Source organism: Cervus elaphus, chromosome 1 (assembly GCF_910594005.1).
Source record: "Cervus elaphus chromosome 1, mCerEla1.1, whole genome shotgun sequence".
Lineage (NCBI taxonomy): Eukaryota > Metazoa > Chordata > Mammalia > Artiodactyla > Cervidae > Cervus > Cervus elaphus.
Window position 1 is genome coordinate 70515234 of NC_057815.1, and position 18228 is coordinate 70533461.

An 18228-nucleotide genomic window follows, 5' to 3' on the forward strand; every position below is an offset into this window, starting at 1 on the left:
TCATTCACAAATTCACTTAATCATTTAACTACCCACATTTTTGGGAAGGGAGGAATTTAGGGAATAAACAACCTCCTTTTTATTTTTTTGAGTAGCCATTTTATATGAATACAATGCTAGGGACTTCACAAATGATTTCCATTTGTCTTATTACTCAATATAGTCGTATAAGTTAGGTATTGTTAACCTCATTTTGCAGAAGAAAGAACTAAAGCTCAGAGAGGTAAGGTAATTGACTCAAGGTCACATAGCTAAGTGGTGGCAGGGGCACTATCCAGATATGTGAGCCCAAAGCCAAGATGGAGAGGAGAGTATTTTTATGGAGAAGGTGAACAAACTGATCCTTGAAGACAACCCCATGAACTGAAATCGTATCAAAATCAGCCAAGTCAGAGTTGTCAAACCCTGGGAACATTGCTGTACCACATGAATGAGAAATTTCGCCTCCTTGGGATACTGCATCCAAACTATTAAAAATGTATACAATCTCTGCCTTCTATAAATTATGTGGCTATTGTGAAGACTAAGACATAAGAAATTAAATGGGAAACAGAAAGAATACCCCAAAAAGGTGAGAGACACTACAGGCATTAAGGCACTTAACCACTGCTTCCAGAGTGTAGGAAGATGAAGAGAGCAGGTTTTGACTCAGGTTTATATGCACTCTCTACATAAAATATGTGTGACCTTTTAAAAACATGTATCAGGCATGAGACAAGTGCTGGGGCCTGGTACACTGGGAAGACCCAGAGGGATCGGGTGGAGAGGGAGGTGGGAGGGGGGAAAGGGATGGGGAACACATGTAAATCCATGGCTGATTCATGTCAATATATGACAAAAACCACTACAATATTGTAAAGTAATTAGCCTTAAAAAAATAAAATAAAATAAAAACATGTATCAGATAAAGTCACTCCCCTGCTTACAACTCTCCCAGAACTTGCTACCATATGAGAATCATCATCCAAACTGCCTGCTGTGGCCCAAAGGTCCTACATGATTAAGCCTTGCTCACTCCTGACCTCATCCCACTCTACAAACTAATGCCATTTCTGAACTCCAGTCATGCTGTTTTTCTTTGTTTCTAAAACATGACCAAATCTGTTCCCAGTTCAAGAGCTTTGCATTTCCTTGTTCCTCTGCCTGAAATATTTTTGCCCCCAGACATATACATGGGTGGTCCCATGTCTTCACTTAAGAGACTGCTCACGTGACATTGTTTCACAGTAGTCTTCTCTAACCATGTTTCCATCTACCTAACACATTTTCCTATGCATTGTCTTCAAAGCTCTTATCTCTAGCTGAAACCATGTTTCTTCATTACTGTTTATTACCTAACTCATCCCAGTAGACTGTGACACGCAGGAGGGCCAGAGGCCTTAGTGGTCTTATTCACTATGGCACACATTCAATAAATGATGAATAAATACATTTCCTTATTTTGATTTTCACTGTTGTCACTCATTTGAAAATGTTCAAACCCTCCACACTGTTTCCAGGAAAAAGTTCAAACATTTTAGTTTGACATAAAGTTACTACACAATCTGGTTAAAACATTCTCTAACCTGATCACTTACCATTTATCACCTAATAAGTATAAATTCAACAATTTATTGTGTTGATTTTTCACTGAACACACTACTATTCTCCTTGGTATCTTAAAATCTGTAGGGACTCTTAACTCCCTACATGGTAGAAATAAAATTCTTAAAACCACACAACATCTGTCCCGCCTCTGTCTCTAGCTTCACTTCCCGTCACTTCTCCATCCATATCCTCTGCTCTACCTAAAATACACTTTATACTAAGCACTTTGACTCCTCCTCTGATACCACTTCTTTTGCCATCTTCTTTTCTTTAGCTATCCAATTCTGATCACCTTTCACCTTATAAATAGTTATTTTTGACACATTACACAAGGGGCATGACTGTCTGCATAGGCATACACACACACAGATAAACACACAATTAAAGCACTTCTTTCAAGGCCCATGTTCCCCATATCTAAGAAAATATGGCCCATCTCCTTCCCATTGCCCTGTACCAAAGAACAGCAGCAGAGTGGACGTCTGGGTTTTTTCTTCTGTTGGGCTTCCCACTTGCAGCTGTAGCAGCCATTAAGGAAAGTCATATAGCATTCATAGTTGAAGTTGCGTTTAATCCATGAATTATTTTCCCTTCTTCCTGTCTCCTCATTCCCAGCCTCAGTCTTGTTAATGTCATCCATGGTTCACCCTTTTGCTGGAATGGTAAATAAAAGTCAGGATCCAGAAGTTCCCTCAAATGTCTCCTACCCCACGATTCTACAGAAAAATCTCCCACATTGCAGGTAGATTCTTTACCAGCTGAACCACAAGGGAAGCCCAAGAATACCGGAGTGGGTAGCCTATCCCTTCTCCAGGGGATCTTCCCTACCCAGGAACAGAATCAGGATCTCCTGCATTGCAGGCGGATTCTTTACCAACTGAGCTATCAGGGAAGCCCCAACAATGGATAGATCTTTCAAAAGTTTATAATCTAGGGAGACGCACTGGATTTGGTGTAGAAGAGTGGAGCTTCACCCTCTCTTTCCCATGAATTAGCTTAGTATTTATTACACTATTTATTACACTATTACACTTAGTATTTATTACACTATTCAATGTTTAATTTTCTTACCTCTAAAAGGTACCATATTCTCTGCCCTAGCCAACTAATAGATGCTGAAAATATCAAATTAGATAATAGATATGAATGTGTTTTTAAAACTGTGGTATGCTAGTGAAGTAGCTTGAGAATTTAGAGGCATGGGTTAAGTATATGAAAAAAATACAATCCTTGACTAATGAGTTAGACATACAAATGCCTTCCCCTTGCCATTCTCACCTCTCGTATGGCATTTTTAAGAGCTAGCCTCAATAAAAAATGATGGAATATTCAGAATAGCAGTTGCTGAAATCAAGTTCATTTTTGCTTTTGCCAACAAAAATTTGCCCCCAAAAAGGTATAAACAAAATTATGTGGCATGCTACTCCCCAATGTCATTAGAACTCAGACATCTTCCAATTTGTTCTTCCATGACAGCACATGGCTCCTTCTCAGGGTGCAAAATGGATGTTCAAGCTATATCTATCACTCCAAATGCCAACTATCAGGAAGGAAGAAGGAACAAAGAAGGGTGCTCCCTCTTATTTTAAGGACATTTAAAGAAACTGTATGAGCCATTTCACTAACAGGGGCTTTCTTACTATTAAAAAAGGAAAAATAGATATTGAAAGACATCTAACTGTCACTCCTGCATTTCCTCATACCTCTGTGATAGAACAAAGTTCTCAGACAAAGGAACTTCCAGAGAATGTGTGAAATTAGGGGAGTAAAAGAAAAAATTAAATCAAACAACAAAAATTCTTAAAGACTTGATCCCAGACAATAGTCTTTGCTCCCGGAAATTTTCTGTTGTGCTTCTTTTGTGTGTGTGTGAAAGACAATCTAATGTTGTAGTTAAGAACATGAAGTCTGGACTTCCAATTCAATATGGCTGAGTAGAAAGATGTGCAATCATCTCCTCTTGCAAGAGCTCCAAAATTGCAACTAGCTGTTGAACAACCATCGACAGGAGGATGCTGGAACAAACCCCCCCCCCCCCCAAAAAAAAAAAGATACCCCATGTCCAAAGACAAAGAAGAAGATTCAGTGAAGTGGTAGGAGGGGTGCAATCATGATAAAATCAAATCCTATGCCTGCCAGGTGGGTGACCCATAAACTGGAGAACAATAATACCAAAGAGCTATCCCACTGTTGTGAAGGTTCCAAACCCCATGTCAGGCTTCCTAGCCTGGGGATCAAACAAAGGGACTGGGAATACCTAGGGAATCTGGCCTTGAAGTCAGTGAGATTTAATTATAGGACTACCACAGGACTGTGGGAAACAAAGACTCCAATCATGGATTGCACAACAAAATCTTCCACAGGAGACTGAACCAAAACTATCTAATAGTGTTGGAGAGCCTCCTGTGGGGGTGTGGGTTGTTAAGAGCTCACCAGAGGGATGGGGGCACTAGTAGCAGCAGGATGGGAAGGTCCCCCACAGTGTAAACCCTCTTGGAATTCACTATTAACCCTACCATAGAGCCCATAGACCTTAGGGCTGGGTCGCCTCAGGACAAACAACTACCAGGGAGGGAGTGTAACCCGAGCCATCAGCAGATAATTGGATTAAGGCTTTTCTGAGCAAGACCCTGCCCACCAGAGCAAGACTCAGTTTTTCCCGTTGCCAGTCCCTCCCGTGTCTTACACAAGTGACTTAGTCTAATCCATCAGAGAGTAGATAGAAGAAACAAGAAGGACAGTCCTGTAGCAGCTAAAACAAAAACCATATTACAGAAAGTTAATCATGATGAAAAAGCAGAAAGTTATGTCCCAGATGAAGGGGCAAGATAAAACCCCTAAATTAAGTGGAAATAGGCAAGCTTCCAGAAAAAGAATCCAGAATTATGATAGTGAAGATAATCTAGGATCTTGGAAAAATAATGGAGAAGATGCAAGAAATGTGTTTACCAAAGACCCATGAGAACTAAAGAACAAACAAACAGAGATGAATAATACACTAGAATGGGAATCAATAGTAGAATAACTGAGGCAGAAAAATGGATAAATGACCTGGATGAAAGAATGGTGGAAATCATTGCCACAGAGCAGAATATAGAAAAAACAATGATAAGAAATGAAGACAGCCTAAGAGACCTCTGGGATAACATTAAACACACAAACATTCATATTATAGGGGTCCCAGAAGGAGGAGAGAGAGAGAGATACAAAGGACCTGAGAAAATATCTTAAGAGGTAATAGCTAAAAACTTCCCTAACATGGGAAAGGAAAACAGTCAGCCAAGTTCAGGAAGCACAGAGAGTCCTAGGCAGGATAAACCCAAGTAGCATCAAGATACATGGTATTCTGACAAAAATTAAAGACAGATAAAATATTAAAAGCAACAAGGGGAAAATAACAAATAACATACAAGGGAACTCCCATCAGACTATCAGCTGATTTCTCAACAGAAACTCTACAAGCCAGAAGGGAATGACATGATATATTTAAAGTGATGAAAGGGAAGAACCTACAACCAAGAATATTCTACCCAGCAAGACTCTCTTTCAGATTTGATGGAGAAATCAAAAACTTTCCAGACAAGCACAAGCTAAGAGAATTCAGCACCACCAAACTAGCTTTATAACAAATGCTAAAGGAACTTCTCTAGGCAGGAAACACAAGAGAAGGAAAAGATCTACAGAAAATAACCCCAAAACAATTAATAAAATGGTAGTAGGATCATGAAAGTGAAAGTGAAGTTGCTCAGTCATGTTCAACTCTTTGTGACTCCATGGACTGTAGCTGCCCCCCCCCCCCCCACCTCCTCTGTCCATGAAATTTTCCAGGCAAGAATACTGGAGTGGGTTGCCACTTATCAATAATTACCTTAAATGTAAATGAATTAAATGCACCAACCAAAAGACATACACTAGCTGGACGGATGAAAACATATGCATATATGCACTTCCACTTACCACATCACTCTGCTTGACCCCCTAAATTGTATGTAATTATTTTATACTGTTAAGTTAATCATGCTCCCATTATGGATTGCAGTTGTAATTATCTTTTTTATCTGGCTATTGATTGTGGAAAATGATAAACATCTTTTACTATTGTGATTATGTAACTTTTAGTAACTTAATACAACTGTATCATGATTGGTCAACAGAAAAATAATAGAACTCTATATATCTAAAACTAGGATTTAATAGAAAAATCTGCAATCATTTTTTAAAATCCAGATGCATATCAGAATTATCTTAATTTTTGAAAAACAAAAATCCCATGACTGCTTTTTTTTTTCTCTTCAGAGCTCCAGATATGTTTCTAATGAGCAGTCATGTTTAAAAACAACTGGATTACATGATGACCTTTTACTTTTATATAGTTTGTTTCACTATTTTCTATTTCATATCTAGTGCTCCCATTTCACTTAGTTTATGTTTTCCAATTTCTCCGTCTTGTCTTTTTTTATGTTCTTTCTCAAGTCTTTATCAAGCATAGTGGAAAAGCTTTTGTATACAGACATATATCTTATGTATTTTAGAAAACCTAAGAATTTTTGTCTAGCTAAAGAATTTATGACTTTTTAAAAGATTTTTTAAATTTATTTTTTATTGAAGGATAATTGCTTTACAGAATTTCATTGTTTTCTGTCAAACCTCAACATGAATCAGCCATAGGTATATGTATGTCCCCTCCATTTTGAACCTCGCTCCCATCTCTCTCCCCATCCTACCCCTCTAGGTTGACAGAAAACCCGTGTTTGAGTTTCCTGAGCCATACAGCAACTTCCTGTTCACTATCTATTTTACACATGGTGATGTAAGTTTCCATGTTACTCTCTCCATACATCTCACCCTCTCCTCCCCTCTCCCCATGTCCATGAGTCTGTTCTCTGTTTCTCCACTGCCGCCCTGTAAATAAATTGCTCAGTACCAATTTTCTACATTCCATGTATATGTGTTAGAATACAATATTTATCTTTCTCTTCTGACTTACTCCACACCTTCACTCTGTATAATAGGTTCTAGGTTCATCCACCTCATTAGAATGGACTCAAATGCATTCTTTTTTATGGCTGAGTAATATTCCATTGTGTATATGTACCACAACTTCTTTATCCATTCATCTGTTGATGGACATCTAGGTTGCTTACATGTTCTAGCTATTGTTAATAGTGCTGCAATGAACAATGGGATACATGTGTCTTTTTCCGTTTTGGTTTCCTCAGGGTATATGCCTAGGAGTGGGATTGCTGGGTTATATGGTGGTTTTAATCATAGATTTTTTAAGGAATCACCATACCATCTTCCATGGTGGCTGTATCAATATACATTCCCACCATCAGTACAAGAGTGTTCCCTTTTCTCCACACCTTCTCCAGCATTTATTGTTTGTAGGCTTTTTGATGATGGCCATTCTGACAGGTGTGAGGTGATATCTCATTGTAGTTTTGATTTACATCTTTCTAATAATGAGCAATGTTGAGCATCTTTTCATGTGTTTGTTAGCCATCTGTGTCTTCTTTGGAGAAATGTCTGTTTAGGTCTTTTCCCCACTTTTTGATTGGGTTGTTTGTTTCTCTGGTATTGAGTTGTATGAGCTGCTTGTATATTTTGGAAATTAATCCTTTGTCAGTTGTTTCATTTGCTATTGTTTTCTCTCATTCTGAGAGTTGTCTTTTCACCTTGCTTACAGTTTCCTTTGTTGTGCAAAACTTTTGGTTTAATCAGGTCCCACTTGATTACTTTTGTTTTTATTTCTGCTACTCTAGGAGGTGGGTCATTGAGGATATTGCTTTGATTTATGTCATCTAGTATTCTGCCTATGTTTTCCTCTAAGAGCTTTATACTTTCTGGTCTTACATTTAGGTCTTTAATCCATTTTTGAATTTATCTTTGTGTATGGTGATAGGAAGTGTTCTAATTTCATTCTTTTGCCTTTAGCTGTCCAGTTTTCCCAGCACCATTTATTGAAGAGGCTGTCTTTGCCCCATTGTATATTCTTGCCTCCTTTGTCAAAAATAAAGATACCCATAGATGCATGGGTTTATTTCTGGGCTTTCTATCTTGTTCCATTGGTCTATGTTTCTGTTTTTGCACCAGTATCATACTGTCTTGATGACTGTAGCTTTGTAGTATAATCTGAAGTCAGGAAGCATGATTCCTCCAGCTCCACTCTTCTTTCTCAAGACTACTTTGGCTATTCAGGGTCTTTTGTGTTTCCATATGAATTGTGAGCTTTTTTGTTATAGTTCTGTGAAAAATGCCATTGGTAGTTTACTACGGATCACACTGAATCTGTAGATTGCATTTGGTAGTAAAGTCATTTTCACAATATTTATTCTTCCTACCCAGGAACATGGAATATCTCTCCATCTGTTTATGCCGCCTTTGATTTCTTTCACCAGTGTTTTATAATTTTCTGTGTACAGTACTTATGTCTTCTTAGGTAAGTTTATTCCGAGATATTTAATTCTTTTTGTTGCAATGATGAATGGGATTGATTCCTTAATTTCTCTTTCTGATTTTTCATTGTTAGTATATAGAAATGCAAGTGATTTCTGTGTATTGATTTTGTATCCTGCAACTTTGCTAAATTCACTGACTAGCTCTAGTAATTTTCTGATACTATCTTTAGGGTTTTCTATGTACAGTATCATGTCATCTGCAAACAGTGAGAGCTGTTCTTCCTTCTTTTTGATCTGAATTCTTTTTATTTCTTTTTCTTCTCTGATTGCTGTAGCTAGGACTTCCAGAACTATGTTGAATAATAGTGATGAAAGTGGACACCCTTGTCTTGTTCCTGATATTCAGCGGAATACTTTCAGTTTTTCACCATTGAGAATAATGTTTGCTGTAGATTTATAATATGTTGAGGCTTTTACTATGTTGAGGTAGGTTCTTTCTATGCCCATTTTTTTAAGAGTTTTAATCATAAATGGGTGCTGAATTTTGTCAAAGGCCTTTTCTGTATCTATTGAAATTATCATATGGTTTTTATCTTTCAATTCATTAATATGGTGTATCACATTGATTGATTTGCATATACTGAAGAATCCTGGCATCCCTGGAATAAACCCAACTTGATCATGGTGTAATAGCTTTTTGATGTGTTGCTGAATTCTGTTTGCTAAAATCTTGTTGAGGATTTTTGCATCTATGTTCATCAGTGATATTGGTCTGTAGTTTTGTTTTTTGAGTTGTCTTTGTCTGGTTTTGGTTTCAGGGTGATGGTGGCCTTGGAGAATGAGTTCAGAAGTGTTCCTTCCTCTGCAGTTTTTTCAAAGAGTTTTAGAAGTATAGGCATTAGCTCTTCTCCAAATTTTTTATAGAATTCTCCTGTGAAGCCATCTGGTCCTGGGCTTTTGTTTTGGGGAGATTTTTGATCACAGCTTCAATTTCAGTTCTTATAATTGGGTTGTTCATAATTTCTATTTCTTCTTGGTTCAGTCTTGGAAGATTGAATTTTTCTAAGAATCTGTCCGTTTCTTTCAGGCTATCCATTTTATTGCCATATAGTTGTTCATAATAGTCTCTTATAATCCTTTGTATTTCTGCATTGTCTGTTGTAACCTCTCCTTTTTCATTTCTAATTTTGTTGATTTGATTCTTCTCTCTTTTTTCTTGATGAGTCTGGTTAAGGGTTTGTCAATTTTGTTTATCTTCTCAAAGAACCAGCCTTTAGTTTTATTATTTACTATTGTTTCTTTCATGTATTTTTCACTTATTTCTGCTTGGATCTTTATGATTTCTTTCCTTCTACTAATTTTGGGTTTTTTTTCTTCTTTTTCCAGTTGTTTTAGGTGTAAAGTTAGGTTGTCTATTCAATGCTTTTCTTGTTTTTTGAGGTAGGGTTGTATTGCTATAAACGTCCCTCTTAGAACTGCTTTTGCTGCATCCCATTGGTTTTGAGTTGTTGTGTTTTCATTGTCATTTCTTTCTAGAAGTTTTTTTATTTCCCTTTTGATTTCTTCAGTAACCCATTAGTTATTTAGAAATGTGTTGTTTAATCTCCATGTTTTTGTGTTTCTTACAATTTTTTTCTTGTGATTGATATCTAGTCTCATAGTATAGTGGTTGGAGAAGATGCTTGATATGATTTTAATTTTCTTAAATTTACTGAGGTTTGATTTGTGACCCAAAATGTGGTTTATCCTGGAAAATGTTCCACGTGCACTTGAGAACAAGGTTTATTCTTCTGTACTTGGATGGAATATCCTGAAGATATCACTGAGATCCACCTCATCTAACGTATCATTTAAGACTTGTGTTTCCTTAATTTTTCGTTTTACTCATCTGTCCATTGGTGTGAGTGGGGTGTTAAAGCCTCCTACTACTGTGTTACTGTCAATTTCTCCTTTTATATCTGTTAGTGTTTGTCTTATGTATTGAGGTGCTCCTATGTTGTGTGCATAGGTATTTAGAATTATTATGTATTCCTCTTGGATTGATCCCTTGATCATTATGTAGTGTCCTTCCTTATCTTTTGTAATCTTTATCTTAAGGTCTATTTTGTCTGATATGAGAATTGCTACTCCAGCTTTCTTTTGCTTCTCATTTGTGTGGAATATATTTTTCCATCCTCTCACATTCAGTCTACATGTGTCTTTAGGTCTGAAGTGGGTTTCTTTTAGACAGCATATATATGGGTCTTGTTTTTGCATCCATTCAGCCAGTCTGTGTCTTTTGGTTGAAGCATTTAATCCATTTACATTTAAAGTAATTATTGATATATATGTTCCTGTTGCTATTTTCTTAATTATTTGGGGTTGATTTTGTAGATCTGTTTTCTTGTATTTCTTGACTATATAAGTCTCTTTAACATTTGTTGTAAAGGTGGTTTGGTGGTATTGAATTCTCTTAACTTTTGCTTCTCTGAAAAGCTTTTTATTTCTCCATCAATTCTGAATGAGATCCTTGCCAGGTACTGTAATCTTGGTTGTAGATTTTTCCTTTTCAGTACTTTAAATATATCCTGCCACTCCCTTCTGGCCTGCAGAGTTTCTGCTGAAAGATCAGCTGTTAAGCATATGGGGTTTTCCTTGTATATTACTTGTTGCTTCTCCCTTGCTGCTTTTAATATTCTTTCTTTGTGTTTAATCTTTGTCAGTTTAACTGGCTTCCCTGGTGGCTCAGACAGTAAAGCTTCTGCCTACAATGCAGGAGACCCGGTTTCAATCCCTGGGTTAGGAAGATCTCCTGGAGAAGGAAATGGCAAACCACTCTAGTACTCTTGCCTGGAAAATCCCATGGATGGAGGAGCCTGGTAGGCTACAGTCCATGGGGTCGCAAAGAGTCAGACATGACTGAGCGACTTCACTTTCACTTTCTTGTGTCAGTTTGATCAGTATGTATCTTGGCGTGTTTCTCCTTGGGTTTATCCTGTATGGGACTCTTTGTGCCTCTTGGACTTGATTGACTATTTCCTTTTCTATGTTTGGATAATTTTCAACTATAATCTCTTTAAAAATTTTCTCATACCCTTTCTTTTTCTCTTCTTCTGGGACCCCTGTAATTTGAATGTTGGTGTGTTTAATATTGTCCCAGAGGTCTCTGAAACTATCCTCAGTTCTTTTCATTCTTTTTACTTTATTCTTCTCTGCAGAAGTTATTTCCACCATTTTATCTTCCAGCACACTGATTTGTTCTTTTGCTTCAGATATTCTGCTATTTATTCCTTCTAGAGTATTTATTTCAGTAATTGTGTTTTTTGTCTCTGTATGTTTATTCTTTAATTCTTCTAGGTCTTTCTTGACTGATTTTGCATTTTCTCCATTTTTTTCAATGTTTTTTATCTTCTTTACTATCATTATTCTGAATTCTTTTTCAGGTAGCTTGCTTATTCCCTCTTCATTTATTTGGACTTGTGTTTCTAGTTTGTTTCTTCATTTGTGAAGTATTTCTCTGCCTTTCATTATTTTTTAACTTATTGTGTTTGAGGTCTCCTTTTCCCAGGTTTCAAGTAAAGTTTAATTGTTTCTTTGAAGAAGGTTAAATTCTTTCTTCTTTTTGGTTTATGCCCTCCTAAGGTTGGTTCAGTGGTTTCTGCAAGCTTTGTATAGGGTGAGATTTGTGGTGAACTTTCATTTGTTTTTCCTCTGATGGGCAAGGCTGAGTGAGGTGGTACTCCTGCCTGCTGATGATTGGGTTTGTATTTTTGTTTTGTTTGTTGTTTAGATGTGGCGTCCTGCACAGGATGTGACTGGTGGCTGGGTGATGCTGGGTCTTGGATTCAAGTGGTTTTCTTTGTGTGAGTTATCATTATTTGATTCTCCCTAGTGTTAGTTCTCAAAGGCAATGGCACCCCACTCCAGTACTCTTGCCTGGAAAATCCCATGGACAGAGGAGCCTGGTGGGCTGTAATCCATGGGGTCGCTAAGAGTCAGACACGACTGAGTGACTTCACTTTCACTTTTCACTTTTATGCACCAGAGAAGGAAATGGCAACCTACTCCAGTGTTCTTGCCTCGAGAATCCCAGGGACAGGGGAGCCTGGTGGGCTGCCATCTATGGGGTTGCATAGAGTTGGACACGACTGAAGCAACTTAGCAGCAGCAGCAGCAGCAGCGTTAGTTCTCTGGTAGTCTAGGGTCTTGGAGTCAGTGCTCCCACTCCAAAGACTCAGGGCTTGATCTCCAGTAGAAATGAAGACTCGACAAGTGATTTGTTATGGCATTAAGTTAGATTAAAACAAATATCCAAAAATGAGACCAAGGATGAACCCCAGACAAATGGCAGTTACAAAATCAGGCAAATAATAATTAAAATAATGGAATATACACAGATACAAATACACTCATGAGCAAAGTCAAAACAGTCCAACAAAAATACAGTATACTGTCCCAGCAAACAAAGGAAATCAAAAATTATATTTACAAGTTAAGAACAAAACTAACTAAAGCACAAACTGGAAAACAAAACTAAAGGAAGGTGCCAAGTTGGTAATAAAGCAATGAAAACAAAACTAACAAATATGTTGAAAGGAAACAAAAGAAAGAATAGATAGATATGTAAAGTTAAACAGAGGAGTTGAAGATTTATATACATTAAATATTAACTGCAAGGGGAAAAGAAGAGTAGGAAAGGCAAACAAAGGACTAAATGTAGAAAAAAATAGAATAGGTTTTCAAAAATTGAAAATTAAAATTATAAAAAAGAGAAAAGAAAAAAAAAAAAAACACGGAAGAAGAAAGAGAAAAGGGAAAAGAAAGAAAAAACTCCACAGAACTGCAAAAGCCCAATGGAGAGGCAGAAGTTTATAAGAACAATAAAAAGCGTGACTGAATATACACATATACATATACACCCATAAGCAAAATCAAAACAGTCCAACAAAAATAAAGTACAATAGATTGACCCAGCTAAAAAAGGAAACCAAAAATTATATCTGCCAGAACAAAATTAACTTAAGCACAACGTGCAAAACAAACTAAGGCAAGGTGCCAATTGGGGGATAAGGCAATAAAAATAAAACTAACAAATATATTGAGAGGAAAGAAGAGAAAGAATAGATATGAAAAGTTAAATAGAGGTAGATGAAGAACATTTATATATTTTAAAGATTAACTGCAAGGGGAAAAGAACAGCAGGAAAAACAGCAAGGAAAAAATGTAGAAAAATGATGATAGGTTTAAAAAATTAAAACTAAAAAAGAGAAAACAAACAAACAAACAAAAACCCAAGGAGAATTCCACAGAACTGCAAAAGCCCAATGTAGAGGCAAAGGTTTATAACAACAATAAAGAATGTGACTGAGAAAGAAAGAAAGCTCAAAAGCTTAGGTGAATTTCATAGTGCTAGTGAAATGGACAACTACAAAAGAGGTGGAAAAAAAAGGAAAAAAAGGAAAAAATCCAAAAGAATCTACAGGACATGTCAAACCATAAGAATAATAAATGTTTTTCTTGAGTCACTGCTGTCAGAGTCCTTTCCCTAGCTGGGAGTCACAATCCACTTCACCTCCCTAGGATGCCCTCTAATTCTGTGCTGATCTTTGGACCTGCTGTGGGGGCAACTCAGATTCTAATCCGGTCCTACTCCTGTGTTCTTGCCTCCAATGTCCACAGCTATCAGAACTAGTGAGTTTTCTTTTGTGGGAGCTCTCAATGACCTTTTATATATTCCATAGACACAGAGTCTGCCTAGTTGATCGTGTGGATTTAATCTGCAGCTTGTACAGTTGGTGGGAAGGTTTGAGTCTTCTTCCTTAGCCACACTGCCCCTGGGTTTCAATTGTGGTTTTATTGCCACCTATGCATGTGGGTCATCCACTGGGGTTTGCTCTTGAGGCTGTCCTGGAGAGCTTGGGTTTGCCCCTGTGAGGGCCAGGTGTGGAGGTGGTGCAGCTGCTTGGGTTGCAGGGGTTTTGGCAGCACCATGTACTCAGGGGAGGCAATGGCTAGGGCAGCAGGAAATAATAGTGCTCCAGAAGGAATGGCAACCAGTATTGGCCAATATGCTCCAGTATGCTTGCCTAGAGAAACCCTTCCTTGACAGAGAAGCCTGGCAGGCCATGGTCTACAGGATCACAGAGTTGGACGTGACAAAAGCAACCCTGAGCACATAGATGTAAAACTTCTTTGTGCCTGTGGCCGCTCTGCCCCAGTGAGAGTTGAGCATGAAGGTGGCGCAGCTGCTTGGTTTGCGGGTACTCTGGTGGTAACTAGTGTGCAGGGACACGGGTTGCCTCCGCCGCAGGAGTAATGGCCCTATCAGAGTCTTTTTCTGAGCCTCTTGTAGCTGGCGATCAGAAGGCCTCTTCGGCCAGTCTTTCTCCGTAGCTCCTCCCGTTCAGGCACTTAGAGGGCTCCCTTGCCTGGGGCCCTTCTCTGATGTTCGGCACGTCAGGCACATAGAGGGGCCCCCCCTGGCATAGAGGGGTCCTACTCTGTAGATCAGTGCCTCAGGCGTTTGATGGGCCAGCCTCTCTATTCTTCAGCTGCAGATGCTGGCGTGTGGGGAGACAGAGGCTATGGTGATGCTTCCAACCCCCTACGCCTGACTCTGCAGTATCACCTTGCTTCCATGGCTGCCTGCCTTTCCTCCACTGGCATTTCCCACCAGGATCGCCTCCCTCACATCCCCTCAATCTGTCTCTCCGCAGTCAACAGCAGCCCTCGCCCTGCAACTGCTCCGCAATTCCTAAACTCCAGCTCCCAGCTGCTGTGCCTTCCAGTGGACCAGTGGTCCCATCCGGGGTATGTATGTGTGGCAAGGACTGTCTGATTCCCATTCCATTTACACTGCCACAGATCAACTGTTTCACTCTCAGTCTTAAATGTTTCTCCTCTGACTTAGACAATTGCCCTGATGTGAGGATCAGACCCCTGCTTCAGTTCCCCCACCTGCTGAGGGTAGGTCCAGTCCTACCAACACTCCTGTTTCTTCCCCTAGTTCCTTCATCCTACCGAGTTTTGCGTGGTTCTATATATTCTCTTCCACTGGTCAGGTCCTCCTGTCCACTCTCAGCTGGTGTTCTGCATGCCCTTCTGTGTCTGAAGGTGTATCCTGATGTATCCATGGAGAGAGATGCACTCCACGTCCACCTACTCCTCCATCATCTTGTCCTCCCCAATTGATGACATTTTGATTCCACTTGTCTGACATAGTATAAATAGAATGCTAGATTTCTATTAAAAAGTAGATAGGCAACAAATAACAAAGGTTTACTATATAACATAGGAACTATATCTTCTAATAACTTTTAATGGAAAATAATTTCAAAAATAATATATGTGTATATGTATAACTAAATCACCTTGCTGTGCACCTGAAACACTGTAAGTCAACTATACTTCTATAATATATATATATATATTGTATATATATATTAAGAAATTGTTATTTCATATTCAGTCAGTTCAGTTCAGTAGCTCAGTTGTGTCCGACTCTTTGCGACCCCATGAACTGCAGCACGCCAAGCTTCCCTGTCTTTCACCAACTCCCGGAGTCCACCTAAACCCATGTCCATTGAGTCGGTGATGCCATCCAACCATCTCATCCTCTGTTGTTCCCTTCTCCTCCTGCCCTCAATCTTTCTCAGCATCAGGGTCTTTTCAAATGAGTCAGTCCTTCGCATCAGAAGCCCAAAGTATTGGAGTTTCAGCTTCAGCATCAGTCCTATCAATGAACACCCAGGACTAATCTTCTTTAGGATGGACTGGTTGGATCTCCTTGCAGTCCAAGGAGTCTTCTCGTTGGAGTCTTCTCAAGAGTCTTCTCCAACACCACAGTTCAAAAGCATCAATTCTTCGGTGCTCAGCTTTCTTTATAGTCCAACTCTCACATCCATACGTGACCACTGGAAAAATCATAGCCTTGACTAGACGGACCTTTGTTGGCAAAGTAATGTCTCTGTTTTTCAATATGCTGTCTAGATTGGTCATAATTTTCCTTCCAAGGAGTGTCTTTTAATTTCATCGCTACAGTCAACATCCGGAGTGATTTTGGGGTCCAGAAAAATAAAGTCAGCTACTGTTTCCACTGTTTCCCCATCTATTTCTCATGAAGTGATGGGACCGGATGCCATAATCTTAGTTTTCTGAATGTTGAGCTTTAAGCCAACTTTTTCACTCTCCTCTTTCACTTTCATCAAGAGGCTCTTTAGTTCCTCTTCACTTTCTGCCATAAGGGTGGTGTCATCTGCATATCTGAGATTATTGATATTTCTCCCAGCAATCTTGATTCCAGCTTGTGCTTCCTCCAGCCCAGAGTTTCTCATGATGTACTCTGCATGTAAGTTAAATAAGCAGGGTGGCAATATACAGCCTTGATGTACTCCTTTTCCTATTTGGAACCAGTCTGTTGTTCCATGTCCAGTTCTAACTGTTGCTTCCTGACCTGCATACAGATTTCTCAAGAGGCAGGTCAGGTGTCTGGTATTCCCATCTCTTTAAGAATTTTCCACAGTTTATTGTGATCCACACAGTTGAAGGCTTTGGCATAGTCAATAAAGCAGACATAGATATTTTTTCTGGAACTCTTTTGCTTTTTTGATCATCCAGCAGATGTTGGCAATTTGATCTCTGGTTCCTCTGTCTTTTCTAAACCAGCTTGAACATCTGAAAGTTCATGGTTCACATATTGCTGAAGCCTGGCTTGGAGAATTTTGAGCATTACTTTACTAATGTGTGAGATCAGTGCAATTGTGCAGTATTTTGAGCATTCTTTGGCATTGCCTTTCTTTGGGATTGGAATGAAAAGTGACCTTTTCCAGTCCTGTGGCCACTGCTGAGTTTTCCAAATTTGCTGGCATATTGAGTGCAGCACTTTCACAGCATCATCTTTTAGGATTTGAAATAGCTCTCCTGGAATTCCATCACCTCCACTAGCTTTGTTTGTACTGATGCTTCCTAAGGCCCACTTGACTTCACACTCCAGGATGTCTGGCTCTAGGTGAGTGATCACACCATCGTGATTATCTGGGTCATGAAGATCTTTTGTATATAGTTCTTCTGTGTATTCTTGCCACCTCTTCTTAATATCTTCTGCTTCTGTTAGGTCCCTACCATTTCTGTCCTTCATTGTGCCCATCTTTGCATGAAATGTTCCCTTGGTATCTCTAATTTTCTTGAAGAGATCTCTAGTCTTTTCCATTCTGTTGTTGTCCTCTATTTCTTTGCCTTGATCACTAAGGAAGGCTTTCTCATCTCTCCTTGCTATTCTTTGGAACTCTGCATTCAAATGGGTATAGCTTTCCTTTTCTCCTTTGCTTTTCGCTTCTCTTCTTTTCACAGCTATTTGTAAGGCTTCCTCAGACAGCCATTTTGCTTTTTGCATTTCTTTTTCTTGGGGATGGTCTTGATTCCTGTCTCCTGTACAATGTCATGAACCTCCATCCAGAGTTCATCAGGTACTCTATCAGATCTAGTCCCTTTAATCTATTTCTCACTTCCACTGTATAGTCATAAATGATTTGATTTAGGTCATAACTGAATGGGCTAGTGGTTTTCTCCACTTCCTTCAATTTCAGTCTGAATTTGGCAATAAGGAGTTCATGATTTGAGCCACAGTCAGCTCCCAGTCTTGTTTTTGCTGACTGTATAGAGCTTCTCCATCTTTGGCTGCAAAGAATATAATCAATCTGATTTCGTGTCGACCATCTGGTGATGTCCATGTGTACAGTCCTCTCTTGTGTTGTTGGAAGAGGGTGTTTGCTATGACCAGTGCCTTCTCTTGGCAGAACTCTATTAGCCTTTGCCCTGGTTCATTCTGTACTCCAAGGCCAAATTTGCCTGTTATTCCAGGTGTTTCCTGACTTTCAGTTATATATATTTCTTAATATATATATTAAAAAAAAGAATCTGACTGCCAATGCAGGGGGCACAGGCTCAATCCCTGGTTCCAGAATATTCCACATGCTGCAGAGCAACTAAGCCTGTATACCACAACAATTGAGCCTATATGCCCTAGAACCTATGCTCCACAACAAGAAAAGTCACAGCAATGAAAAGCCCCTGCTCGCTGCAAGAGAAGCCCGTGTGCAGCAATGAAGACCCAGTGAAGCAAAAAAAAAAAACAAAAAAAAAAAACACCAAGTCTGAATGTTTCATATCTGGCCGAAATGGAGTAACAAGACCTACAGTAATTCGCCCAGATTAAATGATTTAAAAAACTGCAAGATGTGAAATAACAGGTTTCAGACAGCATACG

The 18228-nt window shown here is 38.9% G+C and overlaps 1 protein-coding gene across 1 annotated transcript in view; it reads right to left on the bottom strand.

Annotated features, from left to right (window-relative positions):
• GDPD4 (glycerophosphodiester phosphodiesterase domain containing 4) overlaps positions 1 to 18228 on the bottom strand; it is a 170780-nt gene that overhangs the window by 114987 nt on the left and 37565 nt on the right. The window contains exon 2 of the mRNA XM_043908215.1: positions 2045 to 2241. Within this exon, the coding sequence (XP_043764150.1) occupies positions 2045 to 2227 (183 nt within the window). The 5' untranslated portion in view covers positions 2228 to 2241. The remainder of the gene's footprint in view (positions 1 to 2044; positions 2242 to 18228) is intronic.